The 19,378-nt window shown below is 57.5% G+C and overlaps 2 protein-coding genes across 2 annotated transcripts; one reads left to right on the plus strand and one right to left on the minus strand.

Moving 5' to 3' along the window:
- The first annotated feature begins 835 nt into the window (after positions 1 to 835).
- Positions 836 to 13,574, plus strand: LOC139599868 (nuclear envelope pore membrane protein POM 121C-like). Its single transcript, XM_071447553.1, has 13 exons — positions 836 to 1,098; positions 1,181 to 1,384; positions 1,652 to 1,807; positions 3,929 to 4,009; positions 4,289 to 4,460; positions 5,399 to 5,490; positions 6,245 to 6,315; positions 7,009 to 7,133; positions 7,526 to 7,628; positions 7,849 to 8,019; positions 8,346 to 10,082; positions 10,939 to 11,067; positions 11,272 to 13,574. Exons 1-13 carry the CDS (start codon positions 851 to 853, stop codon positions 11,364 to 11,366), a joined length of 3,384 nt encoding a protein of 1,127 aa, XP_071303654.1. The 5' UTR covers positions 836 to 850; the 3' UTR covers positions 11,367 to 13,574.
- Positions 13,575 to 13,795: 221 nt separating this feature from the next.
- NSUN5 (NOP2/Sun RNA methyltransferase 5) lies at positions 13,796 to 17,158 on the minus strand. The gene is made up of 10 exons (XM_071447554.1): positions 17,000 to 17,158; positions 16,762 to 16,884; positions 16,440 to 16,614; positions 16,254 to 16,362; positions 15,853 to 15,991; positions 15,377 to 15,492; positions 14,882 to 15,060; positions 14,597 to 14,801; positions 14,374 to 14,526; positions 13,796 to 14,246 (listed from the first exon to the last, which is right to left on the minus strand). The coding sequence occupies exons 1-10, from the start codon at positions 17,090 to 17,092 to the stop codon at positions 14,141 to 14,143; spliced, it is 1,398 nt and encodes a 465-aa protein (XP_071303655.1). The 5' UTR covers positions 17,093 to 17,158; the 3' UTR covers positions 13,796 to 14,140.
- Between the last annotated feature and the right edge of the window lie 2,220 nt (positions 17,159 to 19,378).

Here is a 19,378-nt window from a genome sequence, read left to right on the forward strand (position 1 = left end):
CGGGACTGGGGACATATGACAGGAACTGGGACAGCGGGACACAGAGGCTGGAATGGTATAGGGGGGCTGTAGGGGACAGGGTGGGGAGAGAGACATAGGGAGGGGCAGAGGGGGGAACACGGAGGCTGGAATGATGTTGCGGGGTTGTTAGAGACAAGACAGGAACACAGAGACCGGGAGTACATGGGAATTGGGATGGTAAACAGGACTGTGGATTGGAGATGGGGAAATTGGAAGCTGGGTGGGGGAGACGTGGTGGGGAAGGGATGGGGCTGGGGCAAGCCCAAAGGTGCCTGTGGGAACAGGGGAGATGGATGACGGGGGGAGACCCCAGCGGGGGAACGAGAAGGGAGGACAGGAGTGCCATGTGGGGTCCCGGGGCTGAGCCCCGCCCGCCCCACTCTGCGCATGCCGAAAGCCCGCGGAGACAGGGCTGGCCGTGCTCCCGCCCATTTAGCCCCGCCTACTTCGGGCCCCGCCCATCCCGCGCGGCTGGAAGGGCCGCTCACCCCAGAAGCTCCGCCCCATAAAGCCATGGCCCCCACGTTGACGCAAGAGGGCCGGCCCCGCTCGCCCCGCCTCTCTCGTTAAGCCCCGCCTACCCATGGGACCCCGGTCCCTCCGTGCATGCCGGCAGGACTCGTCGCGCTGGGACTGGAAGCCCCGCCTACTGGGCGCGTCCCTCCAACTAAGCCCCGCCTCCGCTGTACGCGCCGAGAGGGCCGGCCGCGCTCACCCTAAGCTCCGCCCACTCGGGAAGCTTCCGCCCTGCTGTTAAGCCCCGCCTCGTCCTCTTCTCCCCCCGCCCCCCCGCCCCGCAGAGCACGCCGGGAGTGGCGGCCGCGCGGCGATGGCGGGCGCGGGGCCGGGCGGGGGGCGGGATGGGGCCGCGAGGGCCGCGCTGGCCGTGGCCGCCGCGCTGGTGCTCGCCTTGGCCTGGCTGCTGCTGCGGGGCGCGCTGCTGGGCGCGGCGGCGCTGGGCGCGGCGGGCGCCTGGTGTGCCATGCGGCCCGGCCCGCCCGTCCCGCGCCCGCCCGGCAAAGCCGCCGCTAACGGGGGCCCGGCCGCCAGGGCCGCGCCGCGTCGCCCGCAGCCCGGGTAAGCAAGGGGAAGTTGGGGTAGAGCGGGTGGCGAAGCCCCAGACCGCGTCGGAGGTGCTGACCGCGCTCTGTCCCCACAGGGTGCCGCGCTGCCGGCCGCAGGCCCCGCGCCGCCGCTACCCGCTGCCTGAGGCCCTGCCGGCCGTGCCTCTGTGCTTACCCGCCGCCCGCTGGGAGGGCGGCTCCCCCCGCAGCACGCCTTGGGCCCGCCGGGCAGGGCCGCTCCGCAGCCCCGTCACCGTGAGAATCGCCCCGCCGGCCGTCGGCATCGCCCGCTCCCCAGCGTGAGTACGGGGGAGACCGGGACACACCTGGGGGAGGAGCCCGGTTGTCAGCCACGGTGGGAACCAGGACACACTGTGAGGAACGCTCAGTCCACTGTGCTGTGCCCGGGAGCAGCATCCCATTCTGAGTGCTACCGCGTGGCTGGGAGGATGGTGCTGTCCAAACCTCCGGGAAGGGCTGCAGGGGAGACCTGTGTCCTCCCTTCTGAGTGGGGATCAGACCGGGACCCCAGCCTGTCTCACACCTCACTGTGCTCTGTTCCACAGTCTAGAACAGCTGGTCTCACCTCTGGCCTTCCCAGCCACCAGCAGCCCTGACCCATGTGCGAAGGAGACTGTGCTGAATGCCATCAGGGAGAGCAGGAAAAGGGCTGTGGAGGAGGAGGACCAGACTTTTGAGAATGATCAGGAGACCAAAAGAAGGTAAAAAGGGAGCTGTTCAAGTTGCAGACAGTGTGTTGGGAAGGTCACAAATGGGATTCTTGCTCCAGAGGTGACAAATGGGATGTGTCCCAGAGCATGCCAGGCCCCATGAGACCTGGATTCAGGGCTGGAAAAGTACTGTGAGAAGTTAACTGCAGAGAGGAAGCACACCCCATCCATCACCCAGCCCTTGGTGCTGCATCTGAAAGTTCTCCTTTGCAGTCAAAGGAATGTGGTTTAGGTGTGGGTCCAGTGTGTTCCCCTGCCTGGCTGGGATGTGTTTTGGGAAGCCTAGGTGGGAGCAGGCTTGTCTCCTCACAGGGGTTTGAAGACTGAGAAAGCATGGTGGGAAATGTTGGTATCTGCTGTAGGCTCTGTCCTTCCATCAGCCCCAGGCTCCCAGGAGAGATGGGATTACCAGGTGGAAGCATTGCACTTGGAGAGCTCCAAGCACTTCCCTTGTGAGTTGATCTAGCAGAGGGAGGTGAAACAAGAGAGAAAATGAGACACTGCTGCTTTTGTTACTCAAGGTCAGCAACTTCCATCCCTGAGTTCGAAGGAGGGAGGGTGCTATGTTTTTGCCAGTGTCCATAGGAAGGACAAGGAGCAAATCCTGAGAGCCATGGTCTGCCAGAGCCTTTCCAACCACCCAGCCACAGCACTGTCTTGCTATCCCACCCTCCTGCTTTTCCTAGAATCACAGGATGATTTGGGTTGGAAGGGACCTTAAAGGTCATCCAGTGCCACCCTCTATAATAGGCAGGGACATGCTCCACTAGACCAGGGTGCTCCAAGCCCTGTCCAACCTGGCCTTGAACACTTCCAGGAATGAGGCAGCCACACTTTCTCTGGACAGCCTGTTCCAGGGCCTCACCACTCTCAGAGGGAAGTATTTATTCTGTATATCCAGCCTAAATTACCCTGCTTTCAATTTGAAGCCTTTCCCCCTTGTCCTATGACAGCACTCCTTGATGCAGTCCTTCTCCAGTTTCCTTGCAAACCCCTTCAGATCCTGAAAGGCTGCTGGGATGTCCACACAACCTTCTCTGCTTCAGGCTGAGCAGCCCCTGATGTCTCAGCCTGTTTCCACAGGGAAGGTGCTCTAGTCCCCTTAGCAAATTTGTAGCTCTTTTCTGGACTTGCTCCAAGAGTTGCCTTGTCCTTCCTAGTTGTGTTCATGGAGGCTCTTCCATCTGGGCTGGGATGGGGAGCTGAGACACTGCTTGGGCAGTGCCTGGGGCATTGTCCTGCCCCGGGGCTGCTGCTGTAGGTGGCCCAGGGAGCAGAGCAGGGTAAAGCAGGGCACACCATCCTCTTCCAGCGCTGAATTCCCATCTCTGAATGCTTGGCTCATTGGATCTGAGCCCCACAAGAGCCAATCAGGACAACAGAATGTGTGCGCAGACAAAATCAGCTCAGAGTATTTTTCTTTAAACTGTTTTTGTAATATGTCAATACACAGCTCTGCTACAAAAGCCAATTTTGAAGGCATTAATGTCTGGCAAGCACAAGGAATGGCTGTAGATAGAAAATTTCGTGTACTTGGTGGACAGAAAGGAAGCTGTGTCAGCTGGAGAGTGTGGGACCACCTGTGCCTTGGAGTCAGCTTGCCCTGGGCTTGAGGGGAGCTTTTGGCCAAGTGATAGGGCTGTCCTACACCTCCAGTTCCACTTTACAGTAGGATGTCTTTTGTGATTTTGACACTTCAGATCCTCATGAAATCATAATGGGAAGGGCAATTCAGTTTTTTACTTGAACTGTCCAGGGCAGTGGTTAGGAAGAGGTCAGAGCTCAATCCTGTTCAGAAAGACTGAGCAGCTCATTTCTAGAAGTGTTTTGGCTTAGAGTAATGGATTTAAGCAATTTTTTTTTTTTTTACATGAAACTACTGTGCCAAGCAGGCAGCTGGATGAGCTCTTGGGGTTTGGGGTGAGTCAATGAGGACAGGCCCATAGGGAGAGAAAATCTGCAGCAGGGTGTAGGTGGGGAAAAGCTCTGTCCTGAGTATTGGGTGCCAGGAAAAAAGCAAGGTTTGATCTCTCTCTGGGTGCTCAGCCTGCCTTTCCCTAGGCTGGGAGAAGCTTCCACACTGTCATAGGCTTTCACACTCTCTTCCCACAGGCGCCACGACAGCAGTGGAAGTGGGCAGTCAGCATTTGAGCCACTGATAGCCAATGGTGCCCCTGCTTCTCTTATACCCAAGTAAGTGCCCAACGGCCAAAAGCAGCTCCTAGAATGGGAGGGAGCAAATGTCTGTGGGATCTGGAAAAAGGGGCTTGGGTTTTGCTTGCAGAGCCTATCTTCAGGGCAGAGCAAGAGAGACTGTGATTGTGCCTTCTGTCTGTCACCCTGTGACAGCAAGGCTGTGCTGCTGCTGAGAGTTGTTTCTAAGCAGGATTTCCTTCCTCCACCTGCCCTGTATGAAAAGGACCAATGGGCAGGAGCAGCGAGGAGCTCATCAAACCTTCATCCCCCCCCCAGGCCAGGCTCTCTGAAGAGGGGCCTCATCTCACAGTGCCCAGATGACTGCTCTAACAAGAGGTCTCGCACCTCCTCCATGAGCTCCCTCAACAACACTTACGCTGGTGGGATCCCCAGCTCCATCCGCAATGCCATTGCCAGCTCCTACAGCTCTAGCCGGGGCCTCACACAGGTAGGGACACTGTATCTTGGCATTCTTTTGGGGTCACCCCTGTAATCCCAGCTCTGGGCTCGTGAGGAGACAGTGGTGTGGCATGCTGTCTGGACCCAGTGTGGCTCAGCCTGGCAGTCTCACCACCTCAGAGAGCAGGTGAGCTGTGGGCCGTGGGCCAAGCAGCAATTGTTTAGTTTTTGGAGGAGTCCCAGGCTGAGCTGTACTACTGCTTTTACACCAAACCAAGAAAGAGACTGTTTTCTCCTCTCTCCTTCTTCTTGGTCAGTCTGCTTGACTGGATAGATCCAGGTGAAGGAAAAAATGGTGTTGCTGTGCTGACATCTTTTCAGCAGGAATCAGCAGTGTGGGAGCCATGTGTTCCCATTCTGACTCAGGTCCCACCTGCTGACAGTGATGGAGCACTGCTTGTGGCCTGGCTGGGCTTGCAAATGTGCCAGGGACAGATAGCCATGGCTACTGGAGCTTTGTCTGTGTGGGGAAAGGTTTGCTCCAGGCGGTGGGAGGGAGGGGTTTGCTGGGACTGCAGAGTCTCACCCTTGCATTGGAATCCATCTGCTTTGAACTCCTGGCAAGGAGGTGCTGCCTCCTGCCAGAGCAGCCCCACACACAAGGGTGTCCAAAGCAGTTGGGTGGCCTCTACCTGTGTCACACAAAGGCAAGGTCCCAGCAGTGTACTTCCTCCCTGGGCTCAGTCAGGGCAGTAAAGGCCCTGGAGGCTGCTTGTTTCTTATGTGGGTTCAGCTTAGGGTGGCCAGATTTTGTGCTCCCTAAAATGTGGAGGGGAGTTTAAGTGGTGGTGAAGCAGGAGAAGCTCTGAGCTCATTGGGCTCAACAACCATGGCCCTGGGCAATGGGGCTCATTGTGGGAGAGCAGGGGGCCTGTACTCTTTGCCAGACCCATGCCAAGTTACTGCTGGTATCTCTCTGCATTCCAGCTGTGGAAGAGAAGAGGTGTGAGTGTGTCCCCTCTGTCCAGCCCAGCGTCCTCCCGCCCCCAGACACCAGAGTGGCCTCTCAAGAAAGCCAGGTAATCAGCTGATGGCCAGCCAGCAAGAGAGCGGTCTTTCCCAGCCATCTTAGCATGTAAATCCCACTTTCCACCGGAGCTGGGACAGTCCAGGCTCCTCTCCTACACACAGTGATGTAGAGACCCACTTGTGTCAATTGGCCTCCCTGTCACCTTGTCATGCTGTGGTGTGTCTAAGCTGTGTCACCCCTGGCCCACTCCCCATTAAGGTCAGAGATTTAAGGGCACAGGTTGCCACAGTAGTGATGGTGCCTGGTGGCATTGGCCTGGCCAGGATTGCCAGATCATTAGGAAGAGACAGGCCCTGATTTTTGCCTTGTCAAAGTCAAATCCCAGGATCTGTATTTTAGTGCCTGCCTTGGAGCACAGCCTGTGTTCTCTTCTTTCTGAAATCAGAGGAGCCTGAACTTACGTCAGAACTAAAACTGGCACAACCACCTGGATGGGCCCAACCTGCAAGGGGCAGTAACTGCCATCTGAGACCCCCAGCTACCCTTCTGAGGCTGACTCATCTTGTGGAGGGTGCACAGGCTCAGCCAACCTGAGCCTGGAGGAGGAAGCAATTCCTCTCCCTGGAGTTGGGCAAAGCTTTTGTCTTGAGATCTGTTTGCAGGAGGCAAATAATCATCAGGGATACTCCTGCAAGTCTTCAGCGATAACTCCTGCAAGTCTTCAGCCTGTTCAGTCTCATCCTGCTCCCTGCAGACAGGGATGGGCCCAGGGTTGACCTTAACTGTCCCTCCTGCTTACACAGGGAAGAAGAGTCACAGCATTCCAACGCTTCCACCCCAGTGAAATTAGACAAGGAGCTGCAGACGGAGAAAGGTAAGTGTAGGTGTGCTCCGACACTGCACCCAGGTCACCAGTGCAAGCAAGAGAGGAGGACAGGAGGCAGCCGAGGTCTGCAGCGGGATTGGCTTGAGGGGTCACTTGGAAACTTGGCATGTGCTGGTCCCAAGGCAGTGGCACTTCTGCCCTTACTGATGCCCTAGTGGGATTTCCAAGTGATAAGGGGGTGATGACAGTGTTGGGGTGCTAGCAGATGCCTGGGAACTGGCTTGCAAAGGGGAGTTCCAGCTCCCAGCCCAGCATGGGTCAGGTGTCAGCCTTGATCTGCAAACTGCAGTAGCATGAGTAGTACTCTGACCAAATTCCAGTCTGAGCTTATTCCAATGCTTCCTCAGCTAAAACGGAGAGGAAATCCTCTGTGCCCGTGGCAGATGGGCCCCATAATACAGTGCTAGCTGTGGCACGTATTTTGGTGTTGGCACAATCCATGGGATTCCCATCTAGGAAGGGGCCACTGCCCCACAGAGCCCCACCAGCCTCATGTCACAGACCTCCTGGATGTGAAGCTGCTCTTCAGGGTATCACAACCTTGTCCTCAGCTTAAAACCATGCCCCTGGCCCTGCCCCCTGCGTGGGGCCACCCAGAGTGGGGTCAGAAGGGAACAGACCCATCACTACAACCAAACACTTCTCTGCCCAGAGCTCGGCCTAACTTATCTCCTTCTATAGGTGTGGAGTCACCAGTGTGGAAGAAGCAGAATTCCCTGAGCCCACCATCTGCTTCGGGGAGCAGTGGGAAGCGCAAGCGGAAGATCCCATTGCTGTCATCTTTCCGTGGGGACCAGCTAGTGCTGGTATGTTGCTGTCTCACAGGCTTTTTGGTCCCACTCTGGCAATAGAATGTGCTCACTGCAATTTCTGCAGGGCTGGGGGCACACTGACCTGCCTGCCCTCAGGAAGGAGGCCCCGTCCTTGGTCGAGTGGGAAGTGACGCTCTCCCCAGCCCCAGTGTCTGGTGGGCTGTGCGTGGTTGTGCTGCCTGCTGCCGGACCAGGTAATGGCCTGGGGAAGGCCTGCCATGCCCTCAGTGCCACGCCGGGGGCCCACCAGTGTCCGGGACCCGAGCAGCTGCGGCAGGACCACCTGCTTCACAGGGCTCACCACAGACAGTCGCCAGCACACCTTCAGAGAGGCTCTGCCCGCTTCCCTGGGAAGGAGCTAAGCTGCTGCTGCTCTCTCTTGGCAGCCCCCACCACCTCAGCTGGGCTACTCCGTCACCTCAGAGGACCTGGATGCAGAGAAGGCGGCAGTGCTGCAGTGGTTCAACAGTGTCTTGGAGGATAAGGCTGGTAAGGATGGGCTGGAAATGTGGAGGAGTAGGAACAAGCTTGGGTCTGGGGGTGCTCTTGATGCCTTCCAGCTGAAGAAATCTCATGCTTTGTGGTGCTGGGTGAAGTTGCCCAGGGCTGTAGGGTGTAGGTGCAGTTCCCCTGCCTGCTGGGAAATTCTGCTAAGGGTTTGTTCCTCACAGCCAGTTGTGGGTCCTGATATCTTGCTGTTTCCCTGTAGATGCAGTCCCCAGCACCACTGCAGAGACGATGCCTGTGTCCAAGCCAGCAGTGTTTGTTGTGACCTCCGCTGGGCCTATGCCTGCCTCCACAGCTCCTGCCCCAGCCAGCTCCTCACTTCTGGACAGTCTTAAGAAGATGCAGAGCAGCCAGGCTGTGTCCACAACACCAGGTGAGGCGGAGGAGGAGAGTTGGCACAGTGGAATGCCAGCAGAGTCAGGCAGGTGCAGCAGGAACTCCTCGTTGTCTCTGCATGAAGCAGCTGACAAAAAACGTCTGTTCAAATGCTCTGCTGGCAGCAGAGCTAGCATTCAGGGCTTGAGGGAACACCTTTGGGGATGCAGAGCCCCTGGTCGTGCTGGAAGCTATGGTAACCATGGAGGGCTAGGTGTGATGCGAGCTCTGGGAGCCTTTGCAGCCATAGGTCAGTACTGTGGCCGAAGGGTGGGCTTCTGAAGGTGTCCCCTTGTCCATAAATAAGCTCTTTCCCCTTTCCAGATTCCACTGGAACTGTGGCAGCATCCCAGCCACCTCTGTCAGCTGCACAGCCACCTGCTCCTGCTGTGTCATTGGAGTCAAGCTCTCTTCCTGCCATCTCTGCTGACACCAGGCCTGTGCCTGTATTGAGCACACCTTCCCCCAGTGCTCCCACTGCCCTGGTGGTGCAACCTCCCAGCAGCCTGGCCCCTCCTGTGTTCACTGAGCTGGGCCAGACGCCCAGCAAGCCTCCCTCCTTCCAAAAGCCAAGCATCCTGTTCGGGATGCTGAACACCCCGCCAGCCAGCCAGCCAGCAGTGACGGCGGCCGCTACTGTGCCCACCATGACCACTGCTACACCCACTGCATCCACTGCTGTGCCCACTCCACCCACTGCCATGCCCACCACAACCCCCATCTTCAAACCCATCTTCGGTGCTGTGCCGAAGAGTGAGAATGCAGCAGTCTGCACGGCTGTCACTTCCACCACAGCCACCATGCCCGTAAGCTCAGGCCCTGCCTCAACATCCTCCACATCTTCCATATTCAAGCCCATCTTTGGCAGCATCACTGCAGCTTCATCTCCAGCAAAAGTTTCTCCTTTTGCCTTCAAATCTGCGGCACAGCCAGCCTCAGAGCCAACAACTGCCTCCACAGCTGCTCTGGCAGGAATCACGGGTCTTCCCAACATCATCTTCACCACTGCAGCTACAACTGCCACCACCCAGAGTTCCTCCACGGATGCCACCATTAAACCTGTCTTCAGCTTTGGACAAAACCCGCCTGCTTCCACTGGCCCTGCTGCTAATGTGACTGTCACTGCTGCCACCTCCACCAGCACAACACAGCCCTTCCTGTTTGGAGGCCACTCCAGCTCTGCTCCCAGCACAGAAACCAGCTTTACCCCCTCAGGGCCTGTGTTCCAGTTTGGGAAGCCACCTCCAGCTGCAGTCACTGCCACCGCCAGTGTCCCAGGAGGCCCTGCCTTTGGCCAGGTACCTTCAAACTCAACGGTTGCTGCCACCACCGTGGGCTTTAGCATATTTGGGAGCACTACACTGACCACCTCTGCCCCAGCCACCACAGCTCAAGCGCCGCTGACATTCGGCTCCTCAGTTTCAGCTTTTGGCAGCTTTTCAGCCAGCACAAAGCCACCGCCACCGTACCCTGGCACTGGGAGCCAGCTCACCTTCAGCGCTGGAGCTGCTGAGAGCCAGGTGCCCACCAGCAAGCCTGCTGCTGGCCCCATCAGCTTCACCCCCCCATTCAATTTCGGAGCCTCCCCGGCACAGTCGGTGGCTCAGCCAGCATTTGGCAGTGGTGCCCAGCCAGCCTTTGGCACAACCAGTGCCCAGGGCTCCTTTGGCACCAGCAGCACCCAGGCAGCATTTGGGACCACCACCTCGGTGTTTTCTTTTGGAACAGCCACCTCCACCACATCCAGCTTTGGTGCCACCACCCAGACCACAAGCAGCAGCGCCGGTGCCAGTGTCTTTGGCACCACTCCATCTCCATTCACTTTTGGGGCCAGTACCCAGCCGGGCCCCTCCACCAGCGCCTTTGGGATGGGTACACCGGGCCTCAGCAGTGGGTCCCCAGCTGTGGCCTTCAACTTCGGGGCTGGGCAGAGTGGGGCAGCCCCAGCCGCAGCACCCTTCGGCTCATCTCTGCCGCAGAGTGCGCTGGGAGCACAGGGCCAGAGCACACCCTTCGCCTTCACCATGACCAGCACTCCCAACAGCAAGCCTGCATTTGGAGGTGAGTCATTGTGGAACCATGGAATGGGTCATGTTGGAAGGGACCTTTAAGATAATGTTGATCCACCCCCCCTGCCATTGGCAGAGACACCTTCCACTAGACCAGGTTGCTCAGGGCCCTGTCCAACATGGCCTGGAACATTTCCAGGATGGGATGGAGGCAGGCAGGCCATCTTGAGGATCTAGAGTTGGGCAGGAATATTTCTGATGGACCTTGCCAAGGTGCCCAGGGTCCACAGCCCTGGTGAGGCCAGTGCTCCTGCTATGCAGAGCCTTGCTGTACAAAGGGAAGGCACTCCCATCACTTCCTGTAACGATCCTGCCCCTCTGAGGAGGGGAATCCCTAAACTCTGCTCATTGGCCCCTCTGAAGGCACCAGCTCCCCGACTTTGCCCATTCAAGTGTCCTGCAGGAGCTGAGGTCGTCTGAGTCCTTAAGAATCACCTGGAACACCTTAGTGAGCTGGAATGCTGCCAGCCAGCAACTGCTCCATGGATTGTGCCTAACAGCAAAACTGTTACGTTTCCCTAACACTTGAGATCCTCGCTGGATATTCCCAGCTCCCATGGAACTGAAACCGACACAGTGAGCAACTCCTTGATCTAGCAAGGCCAAGGTCTTTGTTCCTCTCTGACAAATCCTTCTGTGCGGCCCTGCTGTTCAGAGAGTCCAGGGATTATCTGCAGAGTGTACCTTTGCATTAAAAGGGCTTTTCAGGAGCAGAGGCTGGTTCTGGGGGATGGATTGTGGTGCTTCAGCCCCCATAGAGCATCCTGTACCTCCTCTGGGTGCCACCAGTTCCCAAAGGCTCTTTCTCCTTTGCCAACCCTGTCTCACAGTGACCTGTTGCTTTCCAGGAGCTTCAGTGCCCGCTTTTGGGCAGGGCACGCCTGTCCCTGGAGCTGTGGGCAGTGGAAGCAGCACCCTTTCCTTCAGGACACCCAGCACTCCTGCCTCAAGCTTTGGAGGAGTCGGCACTTCCTTTGGTAAGGAGGGAGTTGGTGCTCCAGCCTTGGGGAACTCATGGGTCATGGTGTCCCCTTAGGCTGGGGACAGTGGTAGGGCCAGGTGTTCTCTGGGAGATGGCTCAGGGAGTACATGCTGGACTCTTGCCAAGCCTTCCATTCCTCCCAGGGTGAGGATTGCACTGATTCCAAAGCTAGCAACCTGAGCAACCTTTCTGCTTCCAGGTTCATCCACTCCCGCCTTCTCCATTGGGGCAGGATCCAAGATGGGCACTCGCCAACGGCTGCAGGCACGGAGGCAGCACACCCGCAAAAAGTAGCCCTAGTGCTGCTGGGCTCCACTGGCTCACGTGTGGGGGCCTCTGGACTGGAGCTGTCCCTGTGGTGGGACCAGGCCCCGTCCCTGACACCCACTGGATATACCATGCTGGGACAGGATAAGCCAAACTCTTGTTACTTGAACAATTCCAGACCCAAGACTGGATAAATCTCTGTACATATCCACAATGTTCTTTCCCTCAATTTATTTTGCCTTGTTTAATAATGTGTACATTTCTCCCCATTTGCTTCTTCTAGCTGTTTCCATGCCCCTCCCTAGCCCTTAGCCAGCCCCAAGGCCATGTCCCGCTCAGAGCTTGGCTGGCGACATGCTGTGGTTCCGAGTTGCTGTCAGACGCTGTCTTCACCAGGTCCCAAAATCTTTCCCGTTGTTCATCCCATGGCCTGGTGAACATGGTCCCATGCCTGCAGCCAGGGTGAGTTCTAGCCTGGCTCTGTTTCGGTGCCACAGGTGACTGGCATGGGCGTGGCTGGGTGACACCCCTGGGACCTAATGTCTGCTACCTCCAGCTGAGGACATGCCATAGCCTGGGACCTGGGCTGGAGGCACGGGGTGAGGATGGGGGTCCCCCCACCCCTCTTCCATCTCCGCTGCTTCATGGGGCTATGGGCTGCCCCCTGCTCCCCAGTTCTGCTTTATCCGTGCTCCTGTTCCTGCACTCACTGAATCGAGTTTGGAGGAAGAGCTAAACCGTGTGTGTGGCGGCATGTTGGTTATGCCGGATTTGCTGTTTGGAGTTTCTTTTTCGGGGGCACCAGTCCTTGGGGGGAGACGTGCCCTGGCTAATTGGGTGTTGACAGTAGCATCACTGCGTGGCTACTCGTGCTGGGGAGTTGTATCTTCTATGTTGTGACTAAAAGGCAGCTAGGACAGGGGATTCCAACTATGGCAGTCTCTCCACTCCCTTTTCCTCTCTCTTTCCCCTCTCTTCGCACTTCAGGGGGCTCTGGAATTGCTCACAGAAGGAGTCCAGAGCAGATGCATTCTCCCCTCCATCCCAAATCCAAGTTGTTTTTCATTTTTCAGCTCATTTCCATCCCAGTGGGTTTTACTAGCTCCTAGGAACTGTGGTGCTGCTTCCCTTGTCCCCATCTAGCCCGGAGTGGGATTCCCACTCTTCCCTGCCTTGGAGCTTCTGTGGGAAGAGACTGCCAGAGATGGGGATCACCAAAGAGCCACCCCCTGCCCTGTCCCTGATGAGGGATGGGCACTCCATTCCCAGGAGTGCTTTGCTGCTGGGTTTTTACTCTCCGAGCCGTGTGAATGTGTGTGTTTGCTGGGGTCTAAATTAAAAAAAAAAAAAAAAAAAAAAAAAAAAAAAAAGAAAAAATCACAAATATTTAAACATTTTTTAACAAAATAAAAATTTATTTTTATATTTAAGCTAAATTGCCTTCAAATTCCTTCAAGCTTGGTTCAGTGAAGTTGCCTACCCTGAAGCCGTTAGTGTTTAGCTATTCCCACCCTGCCTGTGCCTGTGGGAATGCACTGTACTGGGAAAGGCAGCTGCATCTTGCAGGCTCTGCCATGCTCCCCTCACTGTTCATCATCCCCTTCCTTTTAAATGTGATGTATGTGGATGTGACTAAACCTTTTTTTGTTTGTTTTTTAAAGTTTTTAATTATTTCTCTGAGGGTGGGGAGCAGGAGCTCTCATGTTATGGTGCCGAGTGCCAGGGTCAAGACATCTCTCCCAGCAGAAAGGGCAGTTGCTGGGCTCTATGTGGGACAGAGGGGACACAGCCCTGTAGTAATGGGACACAGAGGACTGCAGAGGGCAAGGGGCTATTGCCTGCCAAGACTGACCTTGTGTGTCCTTCCCTGTACCCGTTAGGATCCTGGGCCAGGAGAGCACCTGCTCGTCATCCCTGAGGTGCCAGGGTTTGGCCAGGTCAGCTCTGAGAAGACGGGGATGAGCTGGGACAAGGTTGAGGCCACCCTGACTCTGGGTCCTGCCCCCAAGTAGCTGCCCCATGTAGTCCCACGCACCCGTGAGGAGCCAGGCTGTCCCTTCCCTACCACACAGGCCCTGCTGGGAGAGCCCCTTGTGCCTGGGGAGAGGCTGGTTTTTAACTGACTGAAGACTTGGATCATTCCTGGTGTTGGCTGATGAGGAATTTAGTGTGAATGTGCAATTTTTGTTTCCTTGCTTCTTATGTCTCCGGTTTAAAATAAAATTACTCTGTTCACTTGGCTGTGCCCATGTATGTTTCCTGGGGCTGGGAATCCCAGGGCAGGGTGGTGCTGGTGGGGTTCAGGTGCAGCACCCTCTGGCTTATGTGTCCTTGCTCCCCCAGTTCAAAGAGAGGGAGAGGATTATTATTATTTCACCTTTTTCCCCCCACTATGCCTCTACTATGAACAGTGGCAGTTTCAGGGCAGGACTACACAAACACACTGGAAAAAACAGTGAAAAGAGAGAAACTTTTAATCTGCTTCATCCCTACAGTGAATTTTTTTCAGGAGGGAACATGATAAACTACCCTTAATCCAGCTGGAGGACCCCAGCCCTGCAGGGTGCAGAGTGGGGATTGCCTTGGGAGCAAACCTGGGGCAGGGGTTGGCTGCAAGGGGCAGCCCTGGGTGAGCAGTTGCCCCTTCCTGGCATCAGGGTGGTCCCAGCATTGGCACTCAGTCCCCAGCGTTACAGAATTCTCGCTATGACTGCAGTTAGCACATAGCTTGACTTGTGTTCAAGCCAGTATGTGTTCCCCACAGCTCCAACTGTGCAGGGGTTTGTCCAGAAAATGTTGTTTCATTCTTTCACCCGCTGCTTTTTCTTTTTCCTCTTCTTGGGAGCTGCTCCTGGCTCTGTTCCTTCTCCTGGCTGTGGGTTCTCCTTGGCTGCTGCAGGCAGGGAGCTGTAGACAAGAGCAAAAGGCCTGAGCCACAAACACCCCCTCACACCCTCCCCAGGGTGCCCAGAGCACTGACCTTGGCCATGGTGCCCCCCAGAAGCAGCTGGAGTCCCCCACAGCCCCCCCTCACCTGGGGGCAGCAGCCCCTTCCCTGCACCGCTCCAGCACAGCCACGAAGAAGCCATGGGTGAGGGTCTCTGCAGGGGAAGCACGGAGGCAGCTCTCTGCTCCAGAGAAGGCCGCGAGTCCTCGGCAGGGCCAGGATGGGAAGGCAGTCACCAGCCTGCGGCATGGAAAAGGGTCAGTACCAAACACTGCCCTACAGCCCCCCAGGTTCCCTGAGCCAGACCCACCTGAAGGCCGAGCCCCACTCCTGCAGTACAGCCTGCATCACATCCTCATTCTCTTCCTGGTGTAGGGAGCAGGTGGAGTAGACCAGGCGCTGGAGAGCTGGAAAGCTCAGGGCATGGCTGAGGACACGGCGCTGGAAGCCAGCCAGTGCCTGCAAGCGTTCAGCACTCGGGGCCGCCTCCTCCCCTGGCCCCCGCGTCACCATTCCTGTGGGACGGGAGCTGTCACCCAGGGTTTGCACACCCACAGCCCAGTTCCAAGTGAGCAGCTGGAGCCCCGCACATTACCTGAGCCACTGCAGGATGGGTCGAGAAGGATGTGGGTTACCCTGCTGTATTTGCGGTCTCTGGGGTCCACGGTCAGGAAGTCCTGCTGGACCAGCTGACAGCCAGTGACCCCTGCCCGTGTCAGCAGTGTGTTCATGGTGGCCACACGCTTGGGGTCCACATCAAAGGCAAAGATCTGTCTGAAGGCAGAGCCAAGTGCCCAAGACAAGCTGTGAACAGACCACCTGGCCTCCAGGAACACTCAAATACTGGGCAGGCAGACCTTGAGAGCTGCCTCCCCTCTGGCAGGGTTATGGAATGGGCCCAGGGCTGGGGGCTGGGAGTGAACCTCTATGAGACTTCATGTCCCCTCAGGTCCTTCCAGTGGCCCAGAAGTGACCAGCTCACCTGAGCTGGTGACAGGTTGTAGCTCCTCCTGCCATCTTCTTGTGGGCTGAGGGGGACCAGGGCCACCTCCCCCCTTCCCTCCACCCCTGCACACAACCCTGCCCTCACCCCTTGTTCTTCAGGATGGCAGCCAGGTGGCTTGTTTTGTTTCCAGGGGCAGCACAGGCATCAATGACATGGGAGCCAGCAACAGGGCCAAGGAGGAAGGCAGGGAGGCAGCTGGCCTGCAAGAGGGCAAAGACCATCAGAGGGGTGGGCAGAAACACCTGGCCCCTCCTCAGGCATGGCTGATGCTGTGGAGTCACAAGGACCACCATGACACAGGGCCAAGGCCACCACCACGCTCCACTAAAAGCCTTGCCCAACCCACAGCCCCCTGCTCCTCCCAACTCCCACAGGGATTTTATACCCCAGAATTTCATCTTGAACCATCAAAGAACAGAAGCAAAGCCCCAGGGGTGTCCCACAGTTTCTGCTTTGACTTAAATGCTGCAGCAAGCTGAGCCATTGTGGAAGGAGCTCACCCTTCATCCCTGTCAGTAGTTTTCCTGCCCCTGCAACTTTCTGCTCCCCAGTTCCCCCACCTTGTCCTGCAGAATTATGTGTCCTGAAGTATACAGCAGGTTGTCATGGAGGTCTGTCTGCGAAGGGAAAACCAACAGCTCCGGAAGATGCAGATCCAACATGAATTTTTTTCCAGAAAGGGCCTTCAGCTCCTCCACACTGTCCAAGAGACACAGGGAGCATGAATACAAAGTCCTAATCCCATTGCTCACAGCAGAGCCCAGGCTGAGAAATCCCTTCATCCCATAGCTCCTCACCAGCTCCAGGCAGCACCCAGATAGGCAGCATCTAAGAGTGGGGAGTGATAGAGACCGCAACCCAATCACTCTGAGCACCAAGCTCAGCAACCCTTCAACCCACCAGACCTCATCCCACTTGCTGACATTCCGGGAAAGGTGGGATAGCAGAAAGAAACACTCACCTGGCTGCCTTGCCCAGATAGGCATATCCCTGGCGCTTGAAGAACTCGATCACATCGTCCACACAAGTCTTCAGGGTGTTGACCCGGACGTAGCGCGGGACCTGGGAGGCTGCAGGGGCCGGACAGGTCAGACACAGACCCCACTGCTCCCAACACAGGGTGCCCACCCAGCCCGAGCCCACTCACCTGCGGTGCTTACTGCCTTCTCCGGGGCCAGCAGGTCCTCGTTGCGGCTCACCTTGTGCCGCACCTTCATGCGGGCCAGCTCGGCCTCCAGCCGTGCCCGGTGCCGCCGGGCCAGGGCCTTCCACCGGCCCCCGCACTTCAGCCCCTTGCCGAAGAGCAGGTCATACACCAAGACCTGCGGGGAGGGGACGAGGTGAGCCTGGTCCCGCCGCCCAAGGCCACCGCGGCTCCGGGACACCACGACCTGGGGATTCTGCGAATCCGGGACAGCGCGGCTGTAGGACATGGTCCCACGGCCCAGGGATTCCGCGGACGGCCGTACCTTCGCCAGCTGCGGCGGCAGCTTCTTCTCGGTCTCCAGCAGCGCGGCTCCATCCAGCAGCTTCTCCAGCACCGAGGCGTAGCGGAGGGTCTCGGACACCAGCGCGTACAGCTGCCGGACATGCTGTGGAGCAGCCAGCGATGAGCGCTACCGGGCCCGCGCCGGGCTCCGGGCTCCTCCCGCCCTCCCGGGTGCGACTTCCCTGGCCGCCCCGCACCCCCGTTCCCTCCGGGCGCACCGGGAAGCCGCTGTTGTACACGAGGCTCTTCAGGCCGCCCTCGCCGCGCTCCAGCCCCGCCAGCACCGCGGCCGCCGCGCTGTAGAGCGCCATGTGCGCCCCGCGCCGCTTCCGCCGGGGCCTCCGGGGCCGCAGGGGGCGAGCGCGGCCCCGCTCCGGGCTCGGTGCCCGGGGCAGAGGGGGCGGAGCGGAGCGGAGCGGGCACCGTGCGGTCGCTGCTAGGTGGGCAGCGCGGGCGGAAGGACCCGGCCCACCCCGGCTACACCATCATCGCAGTGACCCCGGCCAACCCAGTCACCCCGGTCACCCCTATCACCCTGGTCACACGGTGATCCCAGCCACCTTGTCCACCCTGGCCACCCCGACCACCCCATCATAATGACCTCGGCCACTCTGGTCGCCCCGGCCAGCCAATGACCCCGGTCACCCCCATCATCCCGGCCACCCCATCATCGGTGACTTTGGCCAGCCCAGTGACACCATTGACCCCCGTCACCCTCCCTGTTCATCCTGGTGATCCCAGCCACCCTGACCAACCAATCACCCTGACCATCCTGGTTACCCCGGCCATGCCAGCCACCTCTACCAGTGACCTTGGTCGCCAGCCCCGGACACCCCATCCGGTCCCTGCGTGTGGAAGCACACTGACATTACTACTGATTGTTAGACCCTGTGGTACCCTGTGGGTGACGGGTTGGTGGGGATTTGCTGCAGACTTTGGTGGTGCTTATGCTGCACTCAAACAGAGCAAAGAATGCCCAGCCCTGGAAAGAGGGGTCTGCTCCAGGAAAGGGATCTGCTCTGAGAAAGATGGATCTGCTCCAGGAAGCTCAGAGAAGTATATGGAGGGTAAAAGATAGCCCAGAACAGCCATAAGGCAGTATCCCAGCAACCTGGACATGGCTTTGAAACTGTCCCTGAGCCATCGGGTGCGATGGATCAGTCACTCCAGCACGACCACCTCCAGGGACACCTGGATCTGGGAACAGGCAAGAGCTGCTTTGCAGGGTCTGAAGGGTTGGCAGTGGGTACTAGGGATCAATCATCTTGTACCTGAACAATCAAAAGGTGTAAGAACCTCATTCTAGTGACAGGATCTGGGGGAATGACTCGAGCTCTGTCACTGTCAGGGAAGGTTTAGTTTGATATCAGAAAAAGGTTCTTCCTCCAGAGAATGCTGGGGCACTGAACGGCTCCTCAAGGAATGCTCATAGCCTCAGGGCTGCCAGAGCTCCAGCAGCATTGTTAAATGCTCTCAGGCACAAGGTGGGATTATGGGGGGGGGGGGGGGGTCTGTGCAGGACCAGGAGTTGGACTTGATGATCCCTGTAGGTCCCTTCCGACTCAGGATATTCCATAATTCTACAATACTTGAACCTGTGGAAAGGCACATTCAGGAGCCCCAGTTTGGCAGGGATACAGGAGCAAACATTTACCTTGGTGGTGGTGTTTTATTCCCTGACTTCTGATTGGCATAGGCTGGTTGTGCATTTCGGTGACAGGCCCAAGGAGTGGGTCCCTGGTGACCCTTTGCAGTTTGCAGGAGCCACTGCTGGGCTGTGTGCAGAGTGGCTGAGCCCTTCAGGTTCCTTGCTCCCCTCAGCCCATGGCCCTGGCAGTGTCCCTCCCTAGCAGACTGGGCACACAGTCCCCCATGCCAGCTCACAGCCCTGGGCAGCTGGAAAGACCAGGACTGTCTTGCTGCCTGCACAAAGGTCCTCAGCTGCTTTTTGTGCTCCCATTTCCCTCTTCAGCAGCCTCTCACCATGGCTGCCTGCTCGGCTCTGGCTGTGCTGTTCTCTCAGAGAGGGTCCCTGTGTCAGCCAGCAACCAGCCCATCCACCTCAAACTCTCTTTGGAAGGATGGGCCACAAAGACCCTGAACACTCACTGTTCACCCTCTTCCGGCATACAGACTTTTCCCGTGGGGACATCCTGGCAGGTAAGCTGTGTTTCAGTGTGGTAGACTGGGGATGGGGATACTGAGGTTAAGGCTGACATTTTATGCCCTTAGAGGAAAGGACCCTCCTGTACTGATGGAGTTTGTTGTGCAGCACCACAGTTTCCACAAGAGGACAACTCTGCCACAGCCTTAACTGAGATAAGCTGAGAGAGGTGGGACTGTTCAGTCTGGAAAAGAGAAAGTTTCAGTATCTGAAGGGGGCTACGAGGAAGCTCAGGAACTGAACTTTTCATCAGGAACTGGATAGATGTCGAGGCTTGGCTGCAGAAGAAAGGACACAGGCTTCTTCAGGGGGTGCATAACCCAGGCCTGAAGCTAGCAGATAGTCCTTGAATTGCCCTTGGACCACGAGATAAGAGGAAGTCGGCTGGTTGCACCATGATAGCAGGATGTACCAGCAGGATGTCTGTAAACTG

The sequence above is a fragment of the Agelaius tricolor genome, unplaced genomic scaffold (genome assembly GCF_023055355.1).
Source record: "Agelaius tricolor isolate 1412-34295 unplaced genomic scaffold, bAgeTri1.0.p SCAF_25, whole genome shotgun sequence".
Taxonomy (NCBI): Eukaryota; Metazoa; Chordata; class Aves; order Passeriformes; family Icteridae; genus Agelaius; species Agelaius tricolor.

Coding starts and splice junctions, on each gene's coding strand:
- LOC139599868 (XM_071447553.1), top strand. CDS start 851: ATGGCGGGCGCGGGGCCGGGCGGGGGGCGGGATGGGGCCGCGAGGGCC. Junction 5,491..6,244: donor TGGCCTCTCAAGAAAGCCAG/GTAATCAGCTGA, acceptor CTGCTTACACAG/GGAAGAAGAGTCACAGCATT. Junction 7,629..7,848: donor TGTCTTGGAGGATAAGGCTG/GTAAGGATGGGC, acceptor GTTTCCCTGTAG/ATGCAGTCCCCAGCACCACT.
- NSUN5 (XM_071447554.1), bottom strand. CDS start 17,092: ATGGCGCTCTACAGCGCGGCGGCCGCGGTGCTGGCGGGGCTGGAGCGC. Junction 15,992..16,253: donor TATCTGGGCAAGGCAGCCAG/GTGAGTGTTTCT, acceptor TCTCTTGGACAG/TGTGGAGGAGCTGAAGGCCC. Junction 15,061..15,376: donor GCCATCCTGAAGAACAAGGG/GTGAGGGCAGGG, acceptor CTCTGCCTTCAG/ACAGATCTTTGCCTTTGATG.